The sequence below is a fragment of the Sorghum bicolor genome, chromosome 10 (assembly GCF_000003195.3).
Source record: "Sorghum bicolor cultivar BTx623 chromosome 10, Sorghum_bicolor_NCBIv3, whole genome shotgun sequence".
Classification (NCBI taxonomy): Eukaryota; Viridiplantae; Streptophyta; class Magnoliopsida; order Poales; family Poaceae; genus Sorghum; species Sorghum bicolor.
The window spans coordinates 42,344,424-42,366,547 of NC_012879.2; the positions used below are offsets into that span (position 1 = coordinate 42,344,424).

Genomic DNA, 22,124 nt, shown 5'->3' on the forward strand with positions numbered 1-22,124 from the left:
CCTGCGACGACACTGTCCTCGACCTTGCCATGGAGCCCGATCAAGACGCGCGCGCTCTGTACATCTCCTTCGAGGCCCTGTTCCAGGTGAACAAGGAGCCTCGGGCGGTCGTCCTCTGGCAGGAGTTCCACAACATGTCCCAGGGTGATCTCTCCGTCGACGCCTACGCGCAACAGATGAAGCACACCACCGATGCACTACGGGAGGTTGGGCATACCATCTCCCCCTCGCAGCTCGTGCTCAATCTCCTGTGCGGCATCAATCCCCGCTTCGCCACCACCGTCGACATCATCGCCAATACGTCGCCGCTTCCCGACTTCAAGTCTGCCACCAACATGCTCCGCGTCAAGGAACTTCGTCTCGGCAGCGAGGGCAAGGAGGTTTCTTCATCAGCGCTTGCCGCTTCTACCAACTCCTCTTGCACCTCGCCTTCCTGCCAGTCCACCTCTTCGGCCTCCAATCGTGGAGGTGGTGGCAAGGGCAAGGGGGCCAAGGGCAAAGGTGGCCGCGGCGGCAACAGCAACGGCAACAACAGCGGCGGTGGGCGCAACCAGCAGCAGCGTGGCGCCCCTTAGGGCGTCTCCGGCGGTCGTCAGGCTCCTCAGCCGGCCGGCCCTTGGGTTTGCTACAACCCTTGGGCCGTCCAGTGGACTCCTCAGGAGTAGCAACAACAGTGGGGTGCACCATCAGCGCCTCCCCCACCGCCTCCGCCTCCGCATCAGGCTCACACTGCTTTCGCGTCGGCCCTAGTTCTCTACGCCCCCGACATACGGATCTTGGGATCAGGCCAGCCTGATTGCCGCCCTCAACCAGATGGCATACGGATCCTGGGATCAGGCCAGCCTGATTGCCGCCCTCAACTAGATGGCGATTCAGGGGTCCAACTCCTGGGTCATGGACAGCGGAGCAACATCCCACATGTCCTCCAACGACGGTATTCTTCTTTCCCGTCTCCCGACGCCACCATCCTCCATCACAGTCGACAACAGGCAATCTATTCCTGTTCTTAGTCGTGGCACATATCTTTTACAAATAGCCGATCGTCCTTTTCATCTTGATCATGTTCTTGTCGCTTCCCAGCTCACCCGTAACCTGCTATCTGTTCGACAGCTTACTCGCGACAATAATTGTTCAATTGAGTTTGACGCCTCTGGTTTTTCGGTTAAGGATCTCAAGACCAAGACGGTTCTCCTTCGGTGCAATAGCAACGGGGACCTCTACACCATTCCACATCACATGCCTCCTCGCTGTCATGTTGCCGTCGTCTCCCCAGAGCTGTGGCACTCCCGCCTTGGTCATCCAGCACCTGCTGTCGTCGCTACTCTAAATAAACTATCAGCTATCCAGTGTAATAAAGCAGCTCGCCACATTTGTCATGCTTGCTAGCTCGGTAAACATGCTAGGCTGCCGTTTGCTAGTTCGGTCTCTAGTACATCAGCACCATTTGAACTTGTTCATTGTGATGTTTGGACCTGTCCAGTTGCGAGTATTTCTGGTTATAAATTTTATCTTGTGTTAGTTGATGATTATACACATTATTGCTGGACGTTCCCTCTTCGCCATAAATCTGAAGTTCATGAACACATTGTTCAGTTTTGCTTATGCTCACACACAATTCAGTTTTCCTCTACGCTGTTTTCCACCGAGTTCCTCAACAATACCACCGCCGCCTTGGCTAGCCGCGACATCCTACTTCGCACCTCGTGCCCCTACACATTTGCTCAGAATGGCAAGGCCAAGCGCATGCTCCGCACTCTAAACAATGGTGTTCGCACGCTTCTGATTTATGCCGCCATGCCTCCATCTTATTGGGTCGAAGCTCTCTACCGCCGTGTTTGTCACAAACCGGCGGCCGTCCTCGTCCAAAAATAACGGTATACCCTATCATCTTCTCCACCACAAGATGCCAGATTACTCCATCCTTCGGGTTTTTGGCTGCTTATGCTACCCCAACCTTAGTGCCAAGACTCATCACAAACTATCTCCTCGCTCCACGACGTGTGTCTTCCTCGGTTACCCTCCTCAGAAGGGCTACCGGTGTCTTGACCTCTCCAGTCGCAAGATCATTATCTCGCAACACGTCGTTTTTGATGAGACTCACTTTCCGTTTGCGGCCTCAAAGCCTCAACCAGATTCTTTTGATTTTCTGTTACAGGACTTACTTCCGGCGCCTGCTCCGTCCACCTTGGGCGTTGAGCAAACGCGGGCCTTGGAGGATGCTGACGACCCCGTCGGGCTTGACCCTGCCATCCTGGGGCACGGCGCTGCCCAGCGGCTGCCCCAGGCGTCACGGCAGGCCACCGCTCTAGCACCACCTCCACCAGCAGGCGCCGTCGCCTCTGCTCCGCACTAGGAGCCTCGGCAGGTTGCGGCTCCAGCGCCTCCTCCGCCAGCCGGCCCTGTCCGGCACCGGTTCGGCATCCACTACAGTCGTCGTCAGCCGACTCCGGCTCCATCGCCGTCGCCGAAGGGACCTACGGCTCCAGCACCACAGGCAGTGGCGCCTCCGGCCCCAGCACCGCCTTTGGCTCCAGAGCCTCCTGTGCGGGCGATTCGTTCCCAGACGGGTTCCCTGCCACCGCCCGTGCAGTGGTATGGCTTCACCGCGGCGGCCTCCGGCCTGGCTTCTCCGTTGCCAGGCAACACACGTGCCGCACTCGCCGATGCAAATTGGCGCGCGGCCATGGCTGAAGAATACAAGGTGCTCATGGACAATGGCACCTGGTGTCTCGTTCCTCGACCGCCTCGCGTCAACGTCATCACCGGCAAGTGGGTCTTCAAGCACAAGTATCACGCTGACGGCTCTCTGGCTCGACATAAAGCCAGATGGGTCGTTCGTGGGTTCTCGCAGCGGTACGGCATCGTCTACGACGAAACGTTCAGCCCGGTTGTCAAGCCGGCCACCATCCGGATCGTCCTCAGCATCGCCGCTGCACATGGAGCTGGCCCGACCCTTCTACCTCGCTGCTCGTTGTGACGATGAGGCTTGGCGCTGGCATGAGTGTTTTGGACACCCACTTTGAGGCGCTGCAGAAGCTAGGGTGCCCTGCGCCGACCACGGTGACCGTGACATCGATGGGTGATGGGAGACGTGGCAGTGCCTGTGTGGGCTCCGTGACACACGGGCGTGTTCCTCATTTTGTCCTCAGGGAGCAGAGCAACGGTCGCTGCAGCCTCGGCGACAGCCATCGCCTCTCTGGCCGTCTCGGCTGCCTCCGCCGCCGCCGCTTCTGCTGCAGCGATGTGTGCCTCAGCCTTAGCGGCGGCCACAACCCTGCACTGGCTCGACAAGGTGGGCATCCCAGGTGATACTCTGGCTCCTGATACCAAATGTTAGACAAACAGACAACAAAGGCTGGGATTGTGGGAATGATTGGCGGTGCTATTGCATCTGCTGCTTGGTTCAATTTAAAGACCTAATGCATTACTTTACAGCTAAGGGAAAAACAAATCCAACAACTAAAGCATATGAAGCTAAAATGGCTGTGATAAGCCCTACAACTTTGCAGCTCTAGTTTTATCTTAAGGGAATCCTAGATTGGAGCTCCAATAACAGCATAAAACACAAGCTTATCTTTCATGTAATCCAGTGATAGTTTTACAGCTTGTGCAGTGGATCGCACAAAATCAAATATGTATCACGACTCTAAAGATTCTACAAATGTACCACGATACCACCGTACGATACTATGACACCTATCGCTATTCTGACCTTGGTCATGATTGTCTAGGACTAAACCTTATTACACTTATTTAATTTTTATACTAAGAAATTATGAAAACCTTTAGGGGTGTAAATTTTTCCTACAACTATTTATTCTCCACATATTTCATATTTGTAATAATGTTTTGAGGATACATCCTTTAATGTAAAATATGTGTTTTGGTTTTATTTCAAATTGGATAGCAGGTAATTATAATAAAATTTGAATTTTAAATTAAATGATATTTTCATTTAGATTTAGTACTTGGTTTGTGTCAATGTTAATATGTTAGCACAGCTGTGTACTTGTAAATAGAAGGTTTTAAGAGGGGAACTAACTGGTAAATGTCTTGCAGCTTCTGGTGAGCTTTTGGCAACACCCTTCGGAACATGTGCGAATGGCTGCACGTTCCTTGTTCCATTGTGCAGCTCCCCGTTCTATTCCACAACCACTACGAATAAACAAAAATAAAGTGGCTGATGTCCCTTTGTCTTCATCAGATAATATGAATGATCTTATCTCTGCTGTGCAGAGTGCCTCTATATCCAATTATGGAGAGTTGAAGGCAGATGATCAAAATGTTGATAAAGATGATAGTGACACTGCTAATATGATCTTATGGTTGGAATCATTTGAAAATCAGGAATGGTTATCATGGATAGGAGGCACAAGCCAGGACGCAGTGGCATCAAATATCATAGTTGCAGCTGCTTTGGTTGTTTGGTATCCAAGTGTTGTGAAAGCTAAACTTTCAAGTTTAGTGGTTAGTCAACTAATCAAGTTAGTTATGTCGATGAATGATCGATATAGTTCAACTGCAGCTGAACTTCTAGCAGAGGGAATGGAAAACACTTGGAAAGCATGCTTGGGTGCTGAGATCACTCATTTTATGAGTGATATCCTTTTCCAAATTGAGTGCCTAAGCACTGCACCTTCAAGCAATGCCATCAATAAAACTGCAGTGGCCGTTACAATGCGGGAGGCATTGGTTGGCACACTTTTACCAAGCTTGGCTATGGCTGATGTAACAGGATTTTTTGGTGTAATAGAGAGCCAAATTTGGGCTACTTCGTCTGATTCACCTGTTCATGTCGCTTCACTTAAAACTATTATCCGTGTGGTTCGAGGTGCACCGAAGTCCTTGGCCCCCTATCTCGACAAGGTTAGAAATGTTTGTACCTATTCGTGATTGTTGTAACTTTTGAGAGAATTACTGTAGTCAATGTCATCAAAGCTCGGAGGGCTCTCCAATTTGTATTGCAAACCTTTTCTCTCAGAAGTCCTAAACCCTGAACAATGACACTTGAAAGCTTCTCTGCACAATGCAAAAACTCTTTTCTCACTACTAGAAACTATGATGTCTATTATTTTATCTGAAGAACGTTTTATGGAACATGATCATCAATGCATCTCTATCTTTCAATTTCTTACTCAAAATGTGTAAATCATTTCTTTATTGGTAAGTACTATAATTCATTGTGTTGTTTTTCTTTTGTCTTATTGTTAAATATGTTATATGTAAATGATACTAACTTCTGTTATAACCTGTGTATGTCAGGAACTTATAAACTTTTGAATCCTAGTCTTAGAAATGGGTTGTTCTTGACCTTATTCTTATGTGTTTGGATAAACAAGGTTATGTTTCATCCAACTTTGAATAGCTATTGTATAAGTAAAAGAAACGTTAAGAAGGTTTAAGTACATTTGTTTTGCAGGCTTACTTTAGCTTTCACAAATTATCCTCTTGCAAACCATTTTTCATAATGATTCCTTTAGAGTATTGATTTAGTGAAAACACTCTTTTATGTACTTTTCTGTCGTACTTATAGTTGAATAATTGTGCAGGCAATCAGCTACATTCTGCACACTATGGATCCAAGCAATCTAATAATGCGAAAAGCTTGTATTATTAGTTCAATGATGGCTCTAAGAGAAATGGCACGTGTATTTCCGATGGTTGCTCTCAATGAGTCAATGACAAGATTAGCTGTTGGTGATGCTATTGGAGAGATTCATGATGCCACAATTCGAGTCTATGACATAGAAAGGTACATAGGCTTTCAAGTTACTAAAACATACTTTTCCTTATGCATCTTCGCTTTCTCTAAATGTGCCTCTATTCAACCAAATGATTACCAGTTTACCACATCCTGTAGGCCTCCAGAAAATAATACAAATGTTTTCTCTCCTGTTAATTTGTCGTCACATGAGCCATCTAAATATCAGATTGCCCTTTTGGCCTGCTGACTTTACAAGAAAGGACAAATTTGGCTGTACCCCCTTTGTTTTCTTTCTCCTATAGAAACTTAAAGTGTGTTAAAGGGCCACTATAGGAAAATCTGAATGTTTTTAATTTTTTTTTTGCATCAGGCCTAATGTATCTGACAGGTTGTGAATCTGTCCAATGTTTGGTAGCACTGAGATATTCTCTCGTTCGATGTTGAACTGATATGCTACATCTGTAGTTTAATCCCTGTGACATGCTTACATGCTTTGAGCCTTCATTTGACCTGTAAAAATAAAAATTTATATGAACTCGTGAAATATCCTCAACGGTTATGGCCATTTAAAATGTCTGACCTGCCATTTCATATGATTCAGTCATTTTTTTTATCCTTTTAATAGGGGGCTTATGTGCCTCACACCAGGTTCTTTTTTCTTTTGTGCCCCTGGATTCTCTTTATATTTATTTTGACTTATGGCAATAGATTTTTCTGAAATTCATTGGTAGTATTTAGTTCATTGTTTTCTTGAGAACACTAAGAGACTAAACTATTTTAGTATCTTTAAGATAACTCTAGGAGAACAAAATTGAAATATATAATTTTTTAGTTCATTGAACTCCACATATTTTGTTTCAAGCCCAGGAAAAGGAGGATTGGTGATAGGCTTAGTGACCAACGTAAACAGTCATCTATTCTTATGGAAATGTAACCCAAAAGAAAATCATTGGGGCAGAATGTTGGCTGCCGGCCTCGCTGCACAGATGAGCAGCAGCTCACAGCTGAGGCACAAGAGGGAGTTGAGAACACATGCACAAGTGAATGGGGCTGCTGATCTGATCGCTGCAGCTAGCCACTTCCTTCATATAGAAGCTAAAACATACAAAAGTCAACAGAGGGCCATGCTACCCACTATTTGGCACTATAGCTATATTACCTACTATATGACACCAGGAAAGGGGAGGGAGCAGTCACTATTACAATGCTCCTATGACAAGGACAGATATGAGCAGCAGATTATTCAACACAGAACCTTCTTTGGTAACTCTTGTTGGTTTTTGATCTCTAGCCTACTCCAACTTGCTTGGGAGGCAAGTGATAAGGTGTTTGTGGTTTGATGGAGTGGAGAGGCAGGGTAGGCACTGAGCTTCGCAAAGGGCTCAACACTTTGGTCATACAAGCAGAGAAACAACTTCATATTTGATAGAGGCTGGCCTTCTTTGTCTTCTTGAAAAAAACTCTTCTGTGAAGAGGCCAAACTTCAAGCTTTTAGAATGAGAGATGACCAACGTGCAGCTTTTCTCCTCTGTTTAGATCTTCTCTCTTAGACCTCCCTGGCTTTGAGCCTGCGGTTCCCTTCCTGCTGTGGTGGCTACCTCAGCCCTCCAGCTGGTTGGTTTGTTGTAGATTCGCTCTCTTTGTACAGATTTGTGTTTATTTTTTAAAAAAACTAAATAAAATACTTCAGTGGGGGCCTCCCCTGCTGTATGTCCCGTTCAAAAAACACTTTGGTCATTTTTGGTGTTTGGATGCTCTGGAACTGGAAACAAAGAAATGAGATTGATTTCAGGAACAGCTCCCCTTCTGTGCGATGGCTATTGCAGATACTAGCAGAGGAGATGCATCAGTAGTGTTTTGCTGGCGCCAAGGACTGATGTTCCTTGAAGCTAGTAGTGTTAGAATAGGCGCCCTATGGTCTGGCCATGGGCCTGGCACCCTAGCCTATTTGGCTTGGCTGCTCAATGTTATAGTAAATAGAAATAGTACCACATTGTCTAACCACATGGGGTGTTAGTCCTATGTATCCTACAATGTTTTCAAGTCGGCTGGTCGAACCTGGTCGACCTGGGACCGACCAGACGATTAATCTCATCCATCTGGTCATACATATACCTATATATATACCTCTCTATATATATACTATATCATACAATAAAGGAAGCATCAAGGCTGTATTAGTGTTTAGCTGGTGACTTATGTATGTGAGTTGTTTTCCTCTCTTTTCTTGCACTGTCCAGAGGTCCATATTCATGTCCCAAACTCCATTTCTTTGCTGAGTTGCTGCTGGAAGCCTGGAATACCAGAATTAGCAAGCAGCAACACTAATGCAGTCTTGATCTTGACACACCTTAACAGCAGGACTGCTGCAATAGCAAATAACTAACATTTAGCAGACCATAGCAGTATGTCCTGGTTAAACAGGCCCAAAAACAGAGTAACCAAACTGGTCGTCCATATCCTGGTCGGACGACTAATCGCGATTAGTCATCGATTAATCGGACGACCAACTTTCTGGTCGAGCTGGTCGAGTCAGACCTCCTAATCGAACACTTGGGACCAATCAGGACGACTAATCGCGATTAATCGGACGACATGAAAACACTGGTATCCTATATAATCAGTCTATGAGGCCCAATGCAATACATCAATCGATCCCGAGACCTATTCCCTCTCACATGGTATCAGCCGCCTTTTGATCCTTCTCTCCGCTGCCCTACCCGCGCGCGGGCCAGGCCCTCGCGACACACTCCCGCGCGCAGCCTTCCCAAGCATGCCCTCAACCCTCTCGTGCGCCGGCCCTCCCCGTGCAGCGCCGCCAGCCCAGCCATGGCACCAGGCCCTCGCGACGTACTCCCGCGCGCAGCGACGAAGCCAGCAGTGGCAGGGGCGGAGCCAGGATTTGAACATAGGGGGGGCCGGCGTGCAAACAAAGAACAGTTATGTGTGTAAAAATATTACATGGCAAAGATGTACATAGCGCCAAAATAAACGTATGCGTTGCAGTCGGAAAAAACAGAAAAACTAGAAAAATAAAGAGAAATTTAATTAGTCTCAAGCCTCTAACTTTCACCTGATCAATCTATTTCTTTGGCCAGGAAAAGAACCACAATAAAAACAACTAGTTAAATGGGGCTAGTACTATATCCTAATATCAAATGGCAAACAATCAGTTACATATTGTTTAGCCTTAGACAAGACGATCATTTAAATGGGTAAAATGATCATTTAAATAGAAGGTTACACAGAAACACCATTCCACTGTTAGTGTTTAAAAGTTGAGTACATGGGCTAAATGGCCGTTTAGACTTTAGATGAATAATGATAGAAACATAGGAGATAAGAGAGATAATAGAAAGACTAATGCTAAATAATATAGATCCTATTGTTGGAGATCAATTCAGAAGGATTAAACAAAGTAAACACTGATTTTCAATTAACTAGCTAATTAGAGTGTGTGGTAGGGGACAAACTAATGTTTGATAGACAATAATAAAAATAAAAGATATGAAGAAAATATTAGAAAGATCTAGATTTTATATGTAAAGAAACTATTAGAGACTAATGTGAAATAAGAATAATAATCTTAGTACATATAATATCCTTAACTAACTAATTAGACAATTAAGCATCTAATTACAGGGTGTATTAAGGGATTTATGGGAAGGTTGGGGGGTGCCAGGCCCCCCTCAGCCCCCCCTTCCCTCCGCCACTGAGCAGTGGGGCTAGGGGGGCTCCAGCCCCCCTACCGCTGCTGGCCCAATGGAATCCCTAGTGCCCTCCTTCTAATTTTAGACACAAATTTATAAGGTAGGGTGGGCTGAAAACTTTATTTTTTAGATATATTTTGTGAATTTCATTATTAATGTATATTTACGAGGGGTAATAGTAGAGCTAAGTCGATGTAGAACTTTTGTTCAGCCCCCCCTAAATTTTTTTCTAGCTTCGTCGCTGCCCGCGCGCAGCCTTCCCAAGCGTGCCCTCCACCCTCTCACACGCCAGCCCTCCCCGTGCAGCGCCAGCCCAGCCATGGCATCCACTCCACCAACCTCTTAGTCGGATGCCACCGATGCCTCCTCTGCTGGGGCTGCCGTCCAGGCTGATGCAGTTGCCAGCGCCTCGCCCAGGAGAAGGCCAACGCGGCGCCGCTGCTCAGCGTGCTGAGCGGGCACTCCAGGAGGCTCGCGATGCTGCTCTGGCATGCGCCGTCCAGGCCGGAGACGAAGCCAAGGCCGCAGCCACGGAGCGTGACGCCGCTGCACAGCGCGCCAGCGATGCCCTGGCACGGGCTGCCAAGGAGTGTGCGGCTGCTGCTGTCGCCATCGCGCCGGAGTCTTTTGGTGCGCCATCTGGAGGTGCGCCGGTGCCTGATCTGCATGCAGCCATGCTTCACCACGAAGCTATGGTTCTCCTCGAACTCCACTCTCAGGCCGTTGCGGTCAGCAACATCCGGAACCACTCGCTGGTCAGGCTCCTCTCCACTGTGGCATCAGCGTCTTGGGCACCCTGGTCATGAGACCGTGTCATAGCTCGCGTCTAGTGTTTCATTTCCTATTCAGGACTGTTCAGGTTTATGTCATGCTTGTCAACTAGGGCGCCATGTTCGTTTGCCCTTTCCTGTGTCCACCTCTCATGCATCTAGCAAGTTTGATCTCATTCATTGTGATTTATGGACATCTCTGGTTGTTAGCATTTCAGGTTATAAATACTATTTGGTCATACTTGATGATTGTGTTACTAATCTGAGTAATTTGAGAAGATGATAACTCCATTAGTGGAGATAACTATATATAGAGAGCCTCATGGGCCATATGGGCCTATATTAGATGGGCCTTCATATACTTAACACCCCCCTTCAAACTCAAGGTGGAATTGGAGGATCTGAAACATTGAGTTTGAGCAAGTGAAGCCGGTGCTGCTCTCGATTCTATGCTTTAGTGAAGAAATCAGCCAATTGCAGCTCAGAAGACACATACTGTTCTGATGACAATGAGACCGAGTAAAGAAGGCATCAACTCCAATATGTTTAGTAAGTTCATGCTTCACAGGATCATTAGCAATTTGTATAGCTCCTGTATTGTCACAGAGAAGAGGTGTGGCGATATCACAAGAAATCCCAAAATCAGCCAACAACCATCGAAGCCATACAATCTCTGAAGTAGTAGTGGCAAGTGCTCGAAGTTCTGCCTCTGTACTAGAGCGAGATACAGCTGCCTGCTTCTTGGACTTCCATGCAATAGGAGATGAGCCAAGAAGAATACAATATCCTGTAATGGAACGACGATCCGTTGGGTCACTCGCCCAAGTGGAGTCCGAGTAAGCATGGAGCTGAAGCGGACTATTACAGGCATAGAATAAACACCGAGATGATGTCCCCCTTAAGTACCGTAGCACACGAAGTAAATGCCCAAAATGAACAGAAGTGGGAGCACTCACAAACTGACTTAGAATATGGACTGCATGAGCAATATCCGGTCTGGTAACAGTCAGATAAACAAGGCTACCCACAAGATGTCTATATCTAGAGGGGTCCGGAAGAGGTGTACCATCAGTAGGACGAAGTTGCAAGTGAAGATCCATCGGTGTAGCAGTTGTCCGATTGTCAGTGATACCAGAACGAGCAATAAGATCTTGTATGTACTTGGTCTGAGAAATATAGTATCCATTGGCACACTGCTTAAACCTCAATGCCTAAGAAATAGCTGAGAGGACCTAAATCGGACATTTGAAAGTGCTCACCAAGCTGCTGTTTCACAAGAGAAATGTTTTCCACATCATCACCCGTAATCAATATATCATCAACATATAGAAGAAGCAATGTACGACCACGAGGTGAGATATGAATAAATAGAGCAGGGTCATGATCACTAGGTGTGAAACCAGCTGTCTTTATCACTGATACAAAACGTTCAAACCAAGCACGAGGTGCCTGTTTAAGACCATATAAAGCACGGCGAAGTCGACAAACAAAACCTGGAGGAGCATCAACACCTGGAGGTGGTTGCATATAAACTTCTTCATTCAAATCACCATGAAGAAAAGCGTTCTTAACATCCATCTGAGATATGGCCCAAGAAGATGAAGCAGCCACTGCGAGTAAAGTACGGACAATGGTCATGTGAGCAACAGGGGCAAATGTCTCGTCATAATCAAGTCCTGGAGTTTGCTGAAACCCGCGTGCAACAAGACGGGCTTTATATCTCTCAATAGAACCATCGGACTTGGTTTTAATCTTAAAAACCCACTTACTGGTGATCGGTACGACATGTGAAGGTAGTGGAACAAGTTCCCAAGTGCCTTGAAGATCAAGAGCAGCAAGCTCCTCAGACATAGCAAGCTGCCATTCCGGAATACAAGATGCTTCCTGATAAGTGGATGGCTCATCAACAATAGCACTCGCACGAGGAAATCCCAACTTGTCAGGAGGCACAATAGTAGCACGATTTCGTAGATTATATCGTGGATCAACCTGTGTCTCATCAGAAATAGCACACGGCTCATCAGAATTAGTAAAATCAGCAACACTAGGAGCATCAGGACTGGCCGAGGAGGTGGGAATAGGATTTTTAGGACGGCGAGAATAGGTCTTGATGATGGGTGGATGACGTGGTGGTGACGCAGGAAGGATGGATGGCTGATTATCAACAAGAGGTGGTGGAGGAGGTGATGATGGTGGTGGAGGTGAATCAAGAATGTCTAGAGATAAAGGAATATGAATGAGTGGACTGGGAGGGGACACACATTGTGGACTGGCATCATCACAGACTGAAGTAGGAGGAAGGGACATAAAAGAGGTGGACTCTGTAGGAACATATGATGACTTGGTAGAAGAGCTATAAAAGAAAGGATGATCCTCAACAAAGGTGACATCACGGGAGATACGTATACGACGAGAAGAGGGATCATAGCAACGATAACCCTTATGCTCAGGACTGTATCCTAGGAAAACACACTCAACTGACTGAGCAGTCAACTTTGTTCGCTCACGAGGGGCAAGCAAAACATAGCATAGACATCCAAAAACTCAAAGATGGTCATAGCGAGGAGGAGTCCCGAAAAGAACCTCACCAGGACACTTACCAGACAATTTGGACGATGGTTGTCTATTAATAAGATACACAGACGTTGAAACAGCCTCTCCCCAAAAGTGTGAAGGAACAAAAGAAGCAATCAAAAGTGTGCGAGCTGTTTCTATCAGATGACGGTGTTTGCGTTCAGCAACCCCGTTTTGAGCATGGGCACCAGGACAAGAAAGCTGAGCGAGAGTACCCTCAGAGTCCAAAAACTGGCGAAAGGCAATGGATAAATGCTCTCCACCAGAATCAGAACGAAAAACTCGAATCGGGGTAGAAAACTGAGTGTGTACCATGCGAGCAAATGTTTGGTAAACAGAGCACAACTGAGACCGATGCTTCATAAAGTAAATCCAAGTATATCGAGAATGATCATCAATAAAAATAACATAATATTTATGACCACCCTTTGTAGCAAAAGGTGCAGGACCCCATACATCAGAATGAATAAGATCAAAAGGTTTAGCAGCATGGGAATCACTAATAGAATATGAGAGTTGTATCTGTTTCCCAAGCTTACAACCTTTACAATGGAAACTGGACTCGATGGATGTGGGACCTAAACAACCTTTATTTATTAAATTAGACAAACGAGACCCACATAAATGACCAAGACGGTGATGCCACTTGGCGAAGGACGAAGTAGATGGCGATGATGAAGAAACGGCTGATGACACATGAGCGGAGATATGAGGAAGACGCAAGGTGTCGAGGACATAGAGGCTAGGTGAGCCACTACGGCGATGGCCAGTCCCAAGTACAGTCCCGGTTCGACGATCCTGAATAAAGCAAGATGAGTCATCAAATCCAACAAAACAGTTATGGTCAGCAAGTTGACCAACAGAAAGGAGGTTCATAGACAATTGAGGTACAAAAGACACATCAGGAACAGAAAAATAAGAATTGGAAAGAGAGCCCTGATGTGTGATATGACAGGATGTTCCATCGGCTGTCTGAATAGAAGCACCATCGGCAACAGGCTTGCAAGCAACAAGCTGAGACTGATCAGATGTGACATGGAAAGAAGCCCCGGAATCAAGTACCCAAGACGAAGAGGAAGACCCAGCAGCAGCAGCAACTGACACAGAGCCTCTAGGAGTGGAAACTGTACCACGACCCCTAGTGGTGCGAGCAGCGCGACGAGCACGAAATTCAGCCAATTTCTCTGGATGATGCAGGAAACAATTTTCTGGAGTGTGACCAGTTTTACCACAATGCGGACAAGGCTCCAGAGAGACACTCTTTGGTGTACTGAACTTCTTAGCAGCCAACACACTGTGAGACACTTGCATGGAAGAGTTCAGAGACCGGAGACGCGTCTCTTCAGCAAGCAAATCTGATAGTGCCTTTGTCATGGTTAGAGTAGAAGAATCATGAAGCAACCGAGTACGTATGGAATCAAATTCTGCTTTAACACCCATGACAAAACGATAAGTAAGGAACTTGTCAATAAATTTGTGGGCTGGACAATCAGCAGCTGTACACGCAGGCACCATAGAGGTCAAGGATCCCATCAGACGACCAAAAGCTGAGTAGTACTCATCAATAGACATGTCTTGCTGCTCGATAACATGGGTTTGCTGCATGAGGGTGTGCAAAAGAGCACCACTGTCCTGAACATAGCGACCCTTCAAGCATGACCAGATAGCCTCGGCTGTTTGGCACTTGGACAGACTCATAATCATGGATTGCTTAGTGCTGTTGACCATGGCAGCCATCACCTTGCCATCATTGATCTGCCAAGTTTTGACATCAGCAGCATTACTCTGATCTTGCTGAAGCACAGGAGGATCATCAGTGAGATGAAAAAGGAGGCCATGACCCCTCAAAGCAGTTTCCACACAAAATGCCCATTCTGGGTAATTCTGACCATCAAGAGTAATGTTGATAACAATGGTGTTGAGCTGTGACATGACTGGGAACTTCTAGCAGACCAATAAGGAGAAGAGAAAATTTGTTACCACTGTGACTGGATGCTGCCTGAGATGATCACTATGGAAGCAGAGGATGAAGTCGGTTGCAGTACTGAGTCCACGGGCAAGAGGCACGTTTCCAAGCGGACAGCAGGAAGTCGGGCGGCAGATGGCCGCTTGTGCGCGCGTGAAGACAGGCGCGCGTGCCACGCACGTGCAGGTCGGACGAGATCCGCGTGTCGACGAAGTCCGCACGTGAAGACCCGCTGCCCCTCGCGTCCGTCCGCGCGCCGCGGGTGAGATGACGCGGCCCCGCGCGTGAAGACCCAGACGCGAGTCGACGAAGTCCGAGCGTGAAGACCCGCTGCCCTCGCGTCCGTCCGCAGGTGAGATGACGCGGCCCCGCGCGTGAAGACCCAGACGTGGCCCCGCGTATGAAGAAGATGCAGATGACGCAGCGCGACGGCGACGAGCCGCCTGCTGGAAAACAGAGGAGCCGCCCGCTGGAAAACAGAGGAACCCCAACGCGAAGGGCGTGCGGCCACCAGAGAAAAAAAATGGATCTTGGGTGATTAGGGATCAGATTAGCCCTAATTCGACCCTAAACCTTGCTTTGTTACCATGTTACTAACCTGAGTAATTTGAGAAGATGATAACTCCATTAGTGGAGATAACTATATATAGAGAGCCTCATGGGCCATATGGGCCTATATTAGATGGGCCTTCATATACTTAACAGATTGCACTCATTATTTGTGGACCTTTCCATTACGACTTAAATCTGACACTTTTAGCAAGCTTGCTCACTTCATCACCCACGCCTCCACTCAATTTGGCGCCCGCGTCAAAGCTGTCCAGTGCGACAATGGGAGAGTTTGACAACTCCAGCACCCGACAATTCTTCCTCACCCAGGGCATTCACCTTCGCATTCCTACCCTTACACCTCGCCTCAAAACGCTAAAGCTGAACGCATTATTCGCTCTATCAATAATGTTGTTCGCTCCCTGCTCTTTCAGGCATCCATGCCTCCCTCCTATTGGGTGGAGGCTCTTTCCACGGCGACTGTTCTTCTCAACATATTGCCCACCAAGACTCTAGAGTGCTCCACGCCTCACCTTGCCTTGTTCGACAAGCCACCCACATATGATCATCTACGAGTCTTCGGTTGCAAATGTTATCCCAACACGCCCGCCACTGCTCCTCATAAACTTGCCCCCAGGTCTGTCCATTGTGTTTTTCTAGGCTATTCCGCTCACCACAAAGGGTACCACTACCTTGACCTATCATCTAATAGAGTCATCATCTCCCGACACATTATCTTTGATGAAACGGCCTAACCTTTCGCTGAGCACCATAGTCCTAGTACTCCTGTAGACCTCAAGTTCCTTGCTGATGACACTACTGATGTCCTGCCCGCTCCTATTGGACCGTTGCACAAGTTTTTGCCTGCAGGAACTCCACCTAGTGCCTCCGACACCACCAGTGCCCCTGTCGGTCCCTCTGTGGCCGTGCCTAGGGCGCCCCTGGAGCTTCCAGAAGATGCTGATGATCCTCTGACGCCCGCGCTCTACATCCCCATGCGCTGCGAGCATCGGGGACTCCCATCGCGCCACGCACAACTCTCAGGAGCCCCACTTCCGCGCCACGTGTGGCCATGGAGCTGACTGGCGCACACAGCGACGCCTCTCCACGTCTGTCGTACGTCCCGCCCGCGCTACGGGCCAACTTGACGTCCACGGGCTCCCCCGCGCCTCCTTAGGCACCCTGCGGGCCTCCATCGGGGTTTCCACCTCTTCGCCCGGCTCGCAACTTCACGTACCACTACTCGCGTCGACCGCGGCCACCATCGGCTGCTCTTGCACTGGCCGCCCTGACTGCTCCTGCACCAGCCGCCCCCGTTGCTCCTTCACTGTCTCCTACGGAAGCCGCCCCGCTGCCCAAGGGCGCGGTTCTTGTTCCACCTGTGGCCAACCAGCACTCTATGGGCACCTGTTCGAAGAGCGGCTTCTGGATGCCCGCCGCCTACTATACTGTGCCTCTCTCTCCGGTGCCGAAGACCTTCTGAAGCACTCTTGCTGACCCCAATTGGCGAGCAGCTATGGAAGAACACAGTGCTCTCCTCCAGAACCACACTTGGGATCTTGTGCCCCGTCCGCCTCGGCCTATGTTGTCACTGGGAAGTGGATCTTCAAGCACAAACTATAGTCTGATGGCTCCCTCGAGCGGTACAAGGCACAGTTGGGTCCTCTGTGGTTTCACCCAGCGACCTGGTGTGGACTTTGATGAGACCTTCAGTCTGGTGGTGAAGCCCGCTACTATCCGCACAGTGCTCTCCTTGGCGCTCTCTCACCGCTGGCCTATTCATCAACTTGACGTGAAGAACACCTTTCTTCATGGCAATCCCAGTGAGACGATGTATTGCCAGCAGCCATCCGGGTTTGAAAATCCAGCTCATCCGGATTTTGTCTGCCTCTTGAAGAAATCGCTCTATGGCCTGAAGCATGCTCCTTGTGCTTGGTACAGCCGGATCTTCTCCAGCGGATCATCTCAGCACTGCAGTGAGAATTCGCCGTGAAAGACCTTGGTGAACTACATCACTTCCTCGGCATGCATGTTCAGCGAAGTGGTGATGGACTTCTACTCATAGCGACAGTACATGCTAGATATTTTAGATCACGCCGGAATGGCCAAGTGCAAGCCATGCTCTACTCCTGTTGACACCAATCCTAAGGTTGCTGTAGCTGAGGGGGCCCTATGTCTGATGCTATAGATTTCCGCAGTCTTGCCAGTGCTCTTCAGTATTTGACCTTCACCCGCCCAGAATTGTGTATGCTGTTCAACAGGTCTGCCTTCATATGCACGACCCCCGGGAGCCTCACCTTGCTGCCCTGAAGCGGATTCTTCGCTATATTCGAGGCACTCTTCACCTTGGTCTCCTGCTGCGACCGTCTACTTCGACTGATCTTGTCGTCTACACCGACGCTGATTGGGCTGGTTGTCCGGACACTCGCAAGTCCACCTTGGGCTATGCTGTGTTCCTTGGCGGCAATCTTGTCTCCTGGTCCAAGCGCCGGAACACGGTATCAAGATCCAGTGCTGAAGCTGAGTATCGCGCGGTGGCCAATGGAGTTGCAGAGGCTACCTGGCTGCGCCAGCTTCTTCTCGAGTTGCATGCCCTTCTTCGGCGCGCCACACTATTGTATTGTGACAACATTAGTGCTGTCTACATGACCTCCAACCCGATTCAGCATCAGCGAACCAAGCACATTGAGATCGATCTTCACTTCGTTCGGGAGCAAGTCGCCATTGGTGATCTTTGTGTTCTGCATGTTCCCACCTCCTCACAATATGCGGATATCTTCACCAAAGGACTGCCTTCTTCAGTATTCACGGAGTTTAGGTCCAGTCTATACGTGCAAAGTGGCTGGCGATTCGACTGCGGGGGGCGTGTTAGAATAGGCGCCCTATGGGCTGGCCATGGGCCTGGCACCCAAGCCTATTTGCCTTGTCTGCTCAATGTTATAGTAAATAGGAATAGTACCACATTGTCTACCCACATGGAGTGTTAGTCCTATGTATCCTATATAATCAGTCTATGAGGCCCAATGCAATACATCAATCAATCCCGAGACCTATTCGCTCTCACAAGTAGGACCTAGTTGGGTAGTTCTCAGGCTGTGGTTGTCTATATTTTCAGAAGGCATGGATGTAACCCAAAGACTAACCTGTTTCTGTAACAAACTCTTTCTCTTAATGCAATGACAAGCAGTGTGTGCCTGAGAAGAAAAAAAAACCTTGCTTGGGTGGAAAAAGCTTTTTTGTTGTTTATGATGATCACTTTTCTCCAAAGCATTTCGTGCTTAATGTTTTCTTATATTGTATAAAATTATCACTCATCTCATAATAGTAATGCTTTTTCGTAAAATCTTTAAGTCTATCAGGTTGATCTTTACTTATTGTTTTTCTTATTTTTCATTTTATCTTTGTAGTGTCACAAAGATAAGAATTCTTGATGCAAGTGGACCACCAGGTCTTCCAAGCTTACTTGCAGGATCATCAAGTACAACAGCAACCATACTGATATCAGTTCTGAGTTTCTCACCTGATGGAGAGGTTTGACACTACAAATATACTATAGAATGCTTTAAACAAGAATTATAAGATGTTTTCAACTTGTTCTGATTTATTGTTTCCATCAAAGTTATTTGAAAAATTCTATAGTGTTTAGTATCATTTTTGTGGGCACTTACATTTGAATGATCCCTAATACCAGTACATGCATTTATGCCATTTTGTGTTACCGTACAGTCTGTACCTCTCGCCGAAACTTGATTTTATTCTGCCCCTTTTTTTCTCGAACACTATTTTATTGTGGTTTCCATGTAGCCTACTTTTGTAAACTCTGAACACTAACAGATGTTGAAGTATTTATTTCAATGTTCAAAAAGGTGCTCGGCTAGGCTCGCCTGGGCGCGCTTCAACGCTAGGCGGAGGGGCACCGCCTCGCCGCCTCGCCTAAAGCGTGGGAGTGGGGGCGGCGTGGAGGTCGGGCGACGATGGGGAAGGAGCTACGTGAGGCAGTGGCGGCCGGTGGGAAGAGCGGTGGCGGCGGGCAGATCCGCCAAGGCAGGGATGCGTGGGGGCGGCGTGGATGTCGGGCGGTGGTGGGGGAGGAGGTAACGTCGGTGGGGGCGGCGACAACCGGTGGGAAAGAGGCAACGTCGGGTGCTGGCGGCGGCGCGGGTGAGCGATGGGCACGGCCGCGCAGGCAGAGTTCGGGAGGGAGAGAAAGATGGGAACAAAGAGGCTGGGAGGGGTGGGGAGGGGAGGGAAGGGGATAAGATGACCGTGGGTTAAATGGGCCTTCTTCTTTTTCTCCCTGTTCCATGACCGCTGATCTCCAATTTTTTCTTTTCTTTTAAGTATTTATGCATATATTAGCCATCACCTAGAAAAACGCCTTGAAACGCCTAGGCAGGCCATGGGTTGTCTCCTAGAAACCGCCTAGTGCCTTCTTGAACACTAACATATGTTTAAGTACTTGTTGTCTTATTTACATGATGGATGCTGCATATTGCTTTAGTATGGTTTCCATTCAAATTAATTCAATATCATCACTCGCTTGTCTCTTCTCATGTCACCATGTTTTACCATAAGAACTAGTAGTGTTGTGTTTCAAACCCAGCAAACTCAAAACACTTGGATCAGAAGTAGTGCAAGTAGCAACCTCACACTTGTTACTGTTTTATTGCATTTCCATTTTGTCATTGTTGTACATTTGATTTCATCTATTAAACTTGTATTTGTTGTGTACGTTACTGTGGCCTCCCCTTTATATATGGATCTCCCCCTGATAAGATAAGCTAAAGGATGTCTTAAGTGGAGCTAATGAGCTAAGATGGCCAACTGCTAGAAAGATATGCAACCTATAAATATTATGTGTGATTTAAGTCTATCCTCTTGCTCTTTTTTCTCTCTCAAAAACACAGGAGAGCTGCGCTTCGTTATATTAATAAGAAAGAGGGGGGGGGGGGGTAAAGAAACCTAGTACAATACACACCCACACACCCTCAACTCTTAAGATAGATCCGTGATGGTAAAGAAAGAAAAGCAACCCTGCACGTACAACAAATCAACTAACAGCTTGGGCAGGGGCAGTCAAGTGGGATAGCCCATGACCCCCCTGCCATTGTCCACCACCGACGCTCATCCCTGACCAACTTCAAGGTTTCAGCTGTTAGGATTTGCTCAAAAAAAACGCAGCTGTTGCGATGATTCCAAATTATCCACGCTCCAGAACTATTAGGGAGTTCAGACCTTTTGTGTTAAACCAGTAGTTGCTGCACTTGCTTTTTACCACCAATCATCAAATGAAGTGTCAGTTGCCTGTGGAGCTAGAGAGTGGAGACCAACCTGTCTCAAGATATAGTATCAGAATTGCCTTGAGAATACACATGCAATTAGGAGATGATCAATGCTTTCACCGACTTGATCACAAAGTGGAAACTTCTCAGGAGGAGGTCCCAAAGCTGAAGGTACTCTATCCCTCATTGTGAGAGCGCCTATCCGAGACCCAAGTCCGGTTGGTTAGAGCCTGCTGCACAGTACGCAGCTCTCTTTCTCTGCGGTATCACAGCAAAGAGGTGAGGCACGAGATCCTTAATGCAATGCCCATGAAGCTACCTATCAGTCCAGAACAAAGTATTCTCGCCATTGCCAACATCTGAGATAATTGCCATTGAACAAAGCTTTTGAACCTGAACTGGTACCTGTATAGGCAATGCAGACCAAGGCCAGTGTGGCTCCGTTTTCTGTAACCAGAGCCATCTTGCACGTAATGCGCAGCCAAGGTTTCTGAGATTGGAAATGCCCAAACCACCCAGTTCAGATGGGCAGCAAACTGTCTCCCATGCCACGAGACAATGTCCTCCATGTGCTTCCTTGTGCCCTCTCCATAGATAACTTCTTTGAATTTTGTCAATCGCTTTATTGGCCCGTTGAGGCAAATCAATGGCCATCGTAAGATAGATGAGCATCGCAGTAAGAACAAACTGCACATGAACCCGCCTCCCAGCTCGTGTCAACAAATCTGCTTTCCATCCTGGTAGTTGGTCAGCTATTTGGTCGATGATGACCTGAATGTGTTCTTTTGTTAATCTTTGCAATGAGGGCTACACCCAGATATTTTCATGGAAAATCAGATAATGAATGAGGGAGTTGCTGCTGCACAACCTCAATTTCTTGTTCACCACATCTGATAGGAAGTACGTTACTTTGTTTGGAGATTAGTCTTAAGCCCAGATGCTGCACCAAACAGCTGAAGGATGTCTATAGTAACAGCAATATCAGCGGCATCTTGACAAAGAAATAAAACCACATCATCCGCATACATTGAGATGCGATATTGCAAAGCACGTCTTGACAATGGTTGCAGCAAGCCTAGCTCGGCAGCTTTTGAAATCATATTGCTCATTGTATTTACCCATGATTGTGGTTGCAAAACATGAGAAAATTGCACATACAGGACACTAAACAATGCACTTCGCAAGTATAGGACTTCAAACATTTTCTTCGTAAAAATAACCCTCAAAACATTGGTTTCTTGTTTTTCCATGACATTTGGTGTATTATGTTTCTTTTTAATTCCTAATACATGTATTTCCTACCCACACTTACTCTTTTGCCCTTCTGCCCTCTATGTATCGTTGCATCTGCCCAACGTTTCATCTACGCGATCCTTCGTGTTACCCCCGACGCCCTAACCCCCTCACGGCGCACTGCATGAGTTCACTGGCATCGTGAGCTCGCAGGCGGACGTGAACGTCGTGTTCAAGATCCGGAGGCTCGGTCACACCGAGGGCCTCGATCCTAGCTGACTGCTGGACCCAGACGCGTTGTGCCAAGAGAAGGGAGCCACCGTGCGAGGCGGCGTG

The 22,124-nt window shown here is 47.5% G+C and overlaps 1 protein-coding gene across 1 annotated transcript in view; it reads left to right on the forward strand.

The window, feature by feature from the left end:
• Positions 1–22,124, forward strand: part of LOC8085378 (WD repeat-containing protein 7) — a 42,859-nt gene that overhangs the window by 12,950 nt on the left and 7,785 nt on the right. Inside the window, exons 5-7 of the mRNA XM_002437006.2 lie at positions 4,060–4,866; positions 5,550–5,752; positions 18,681–18,804. Of these exons, the coding sequence (XP_002437051.2) occupies positions 4,060–4,866; positions 5,550–5,752; positions 18,681–18,804 (1,134 nt within the window). The remainder of the gene's footprint in view (positions 1–4,059; positions 4,867–5,549; positions 5,753–18,680; positions 18,805–22,124) is intronic.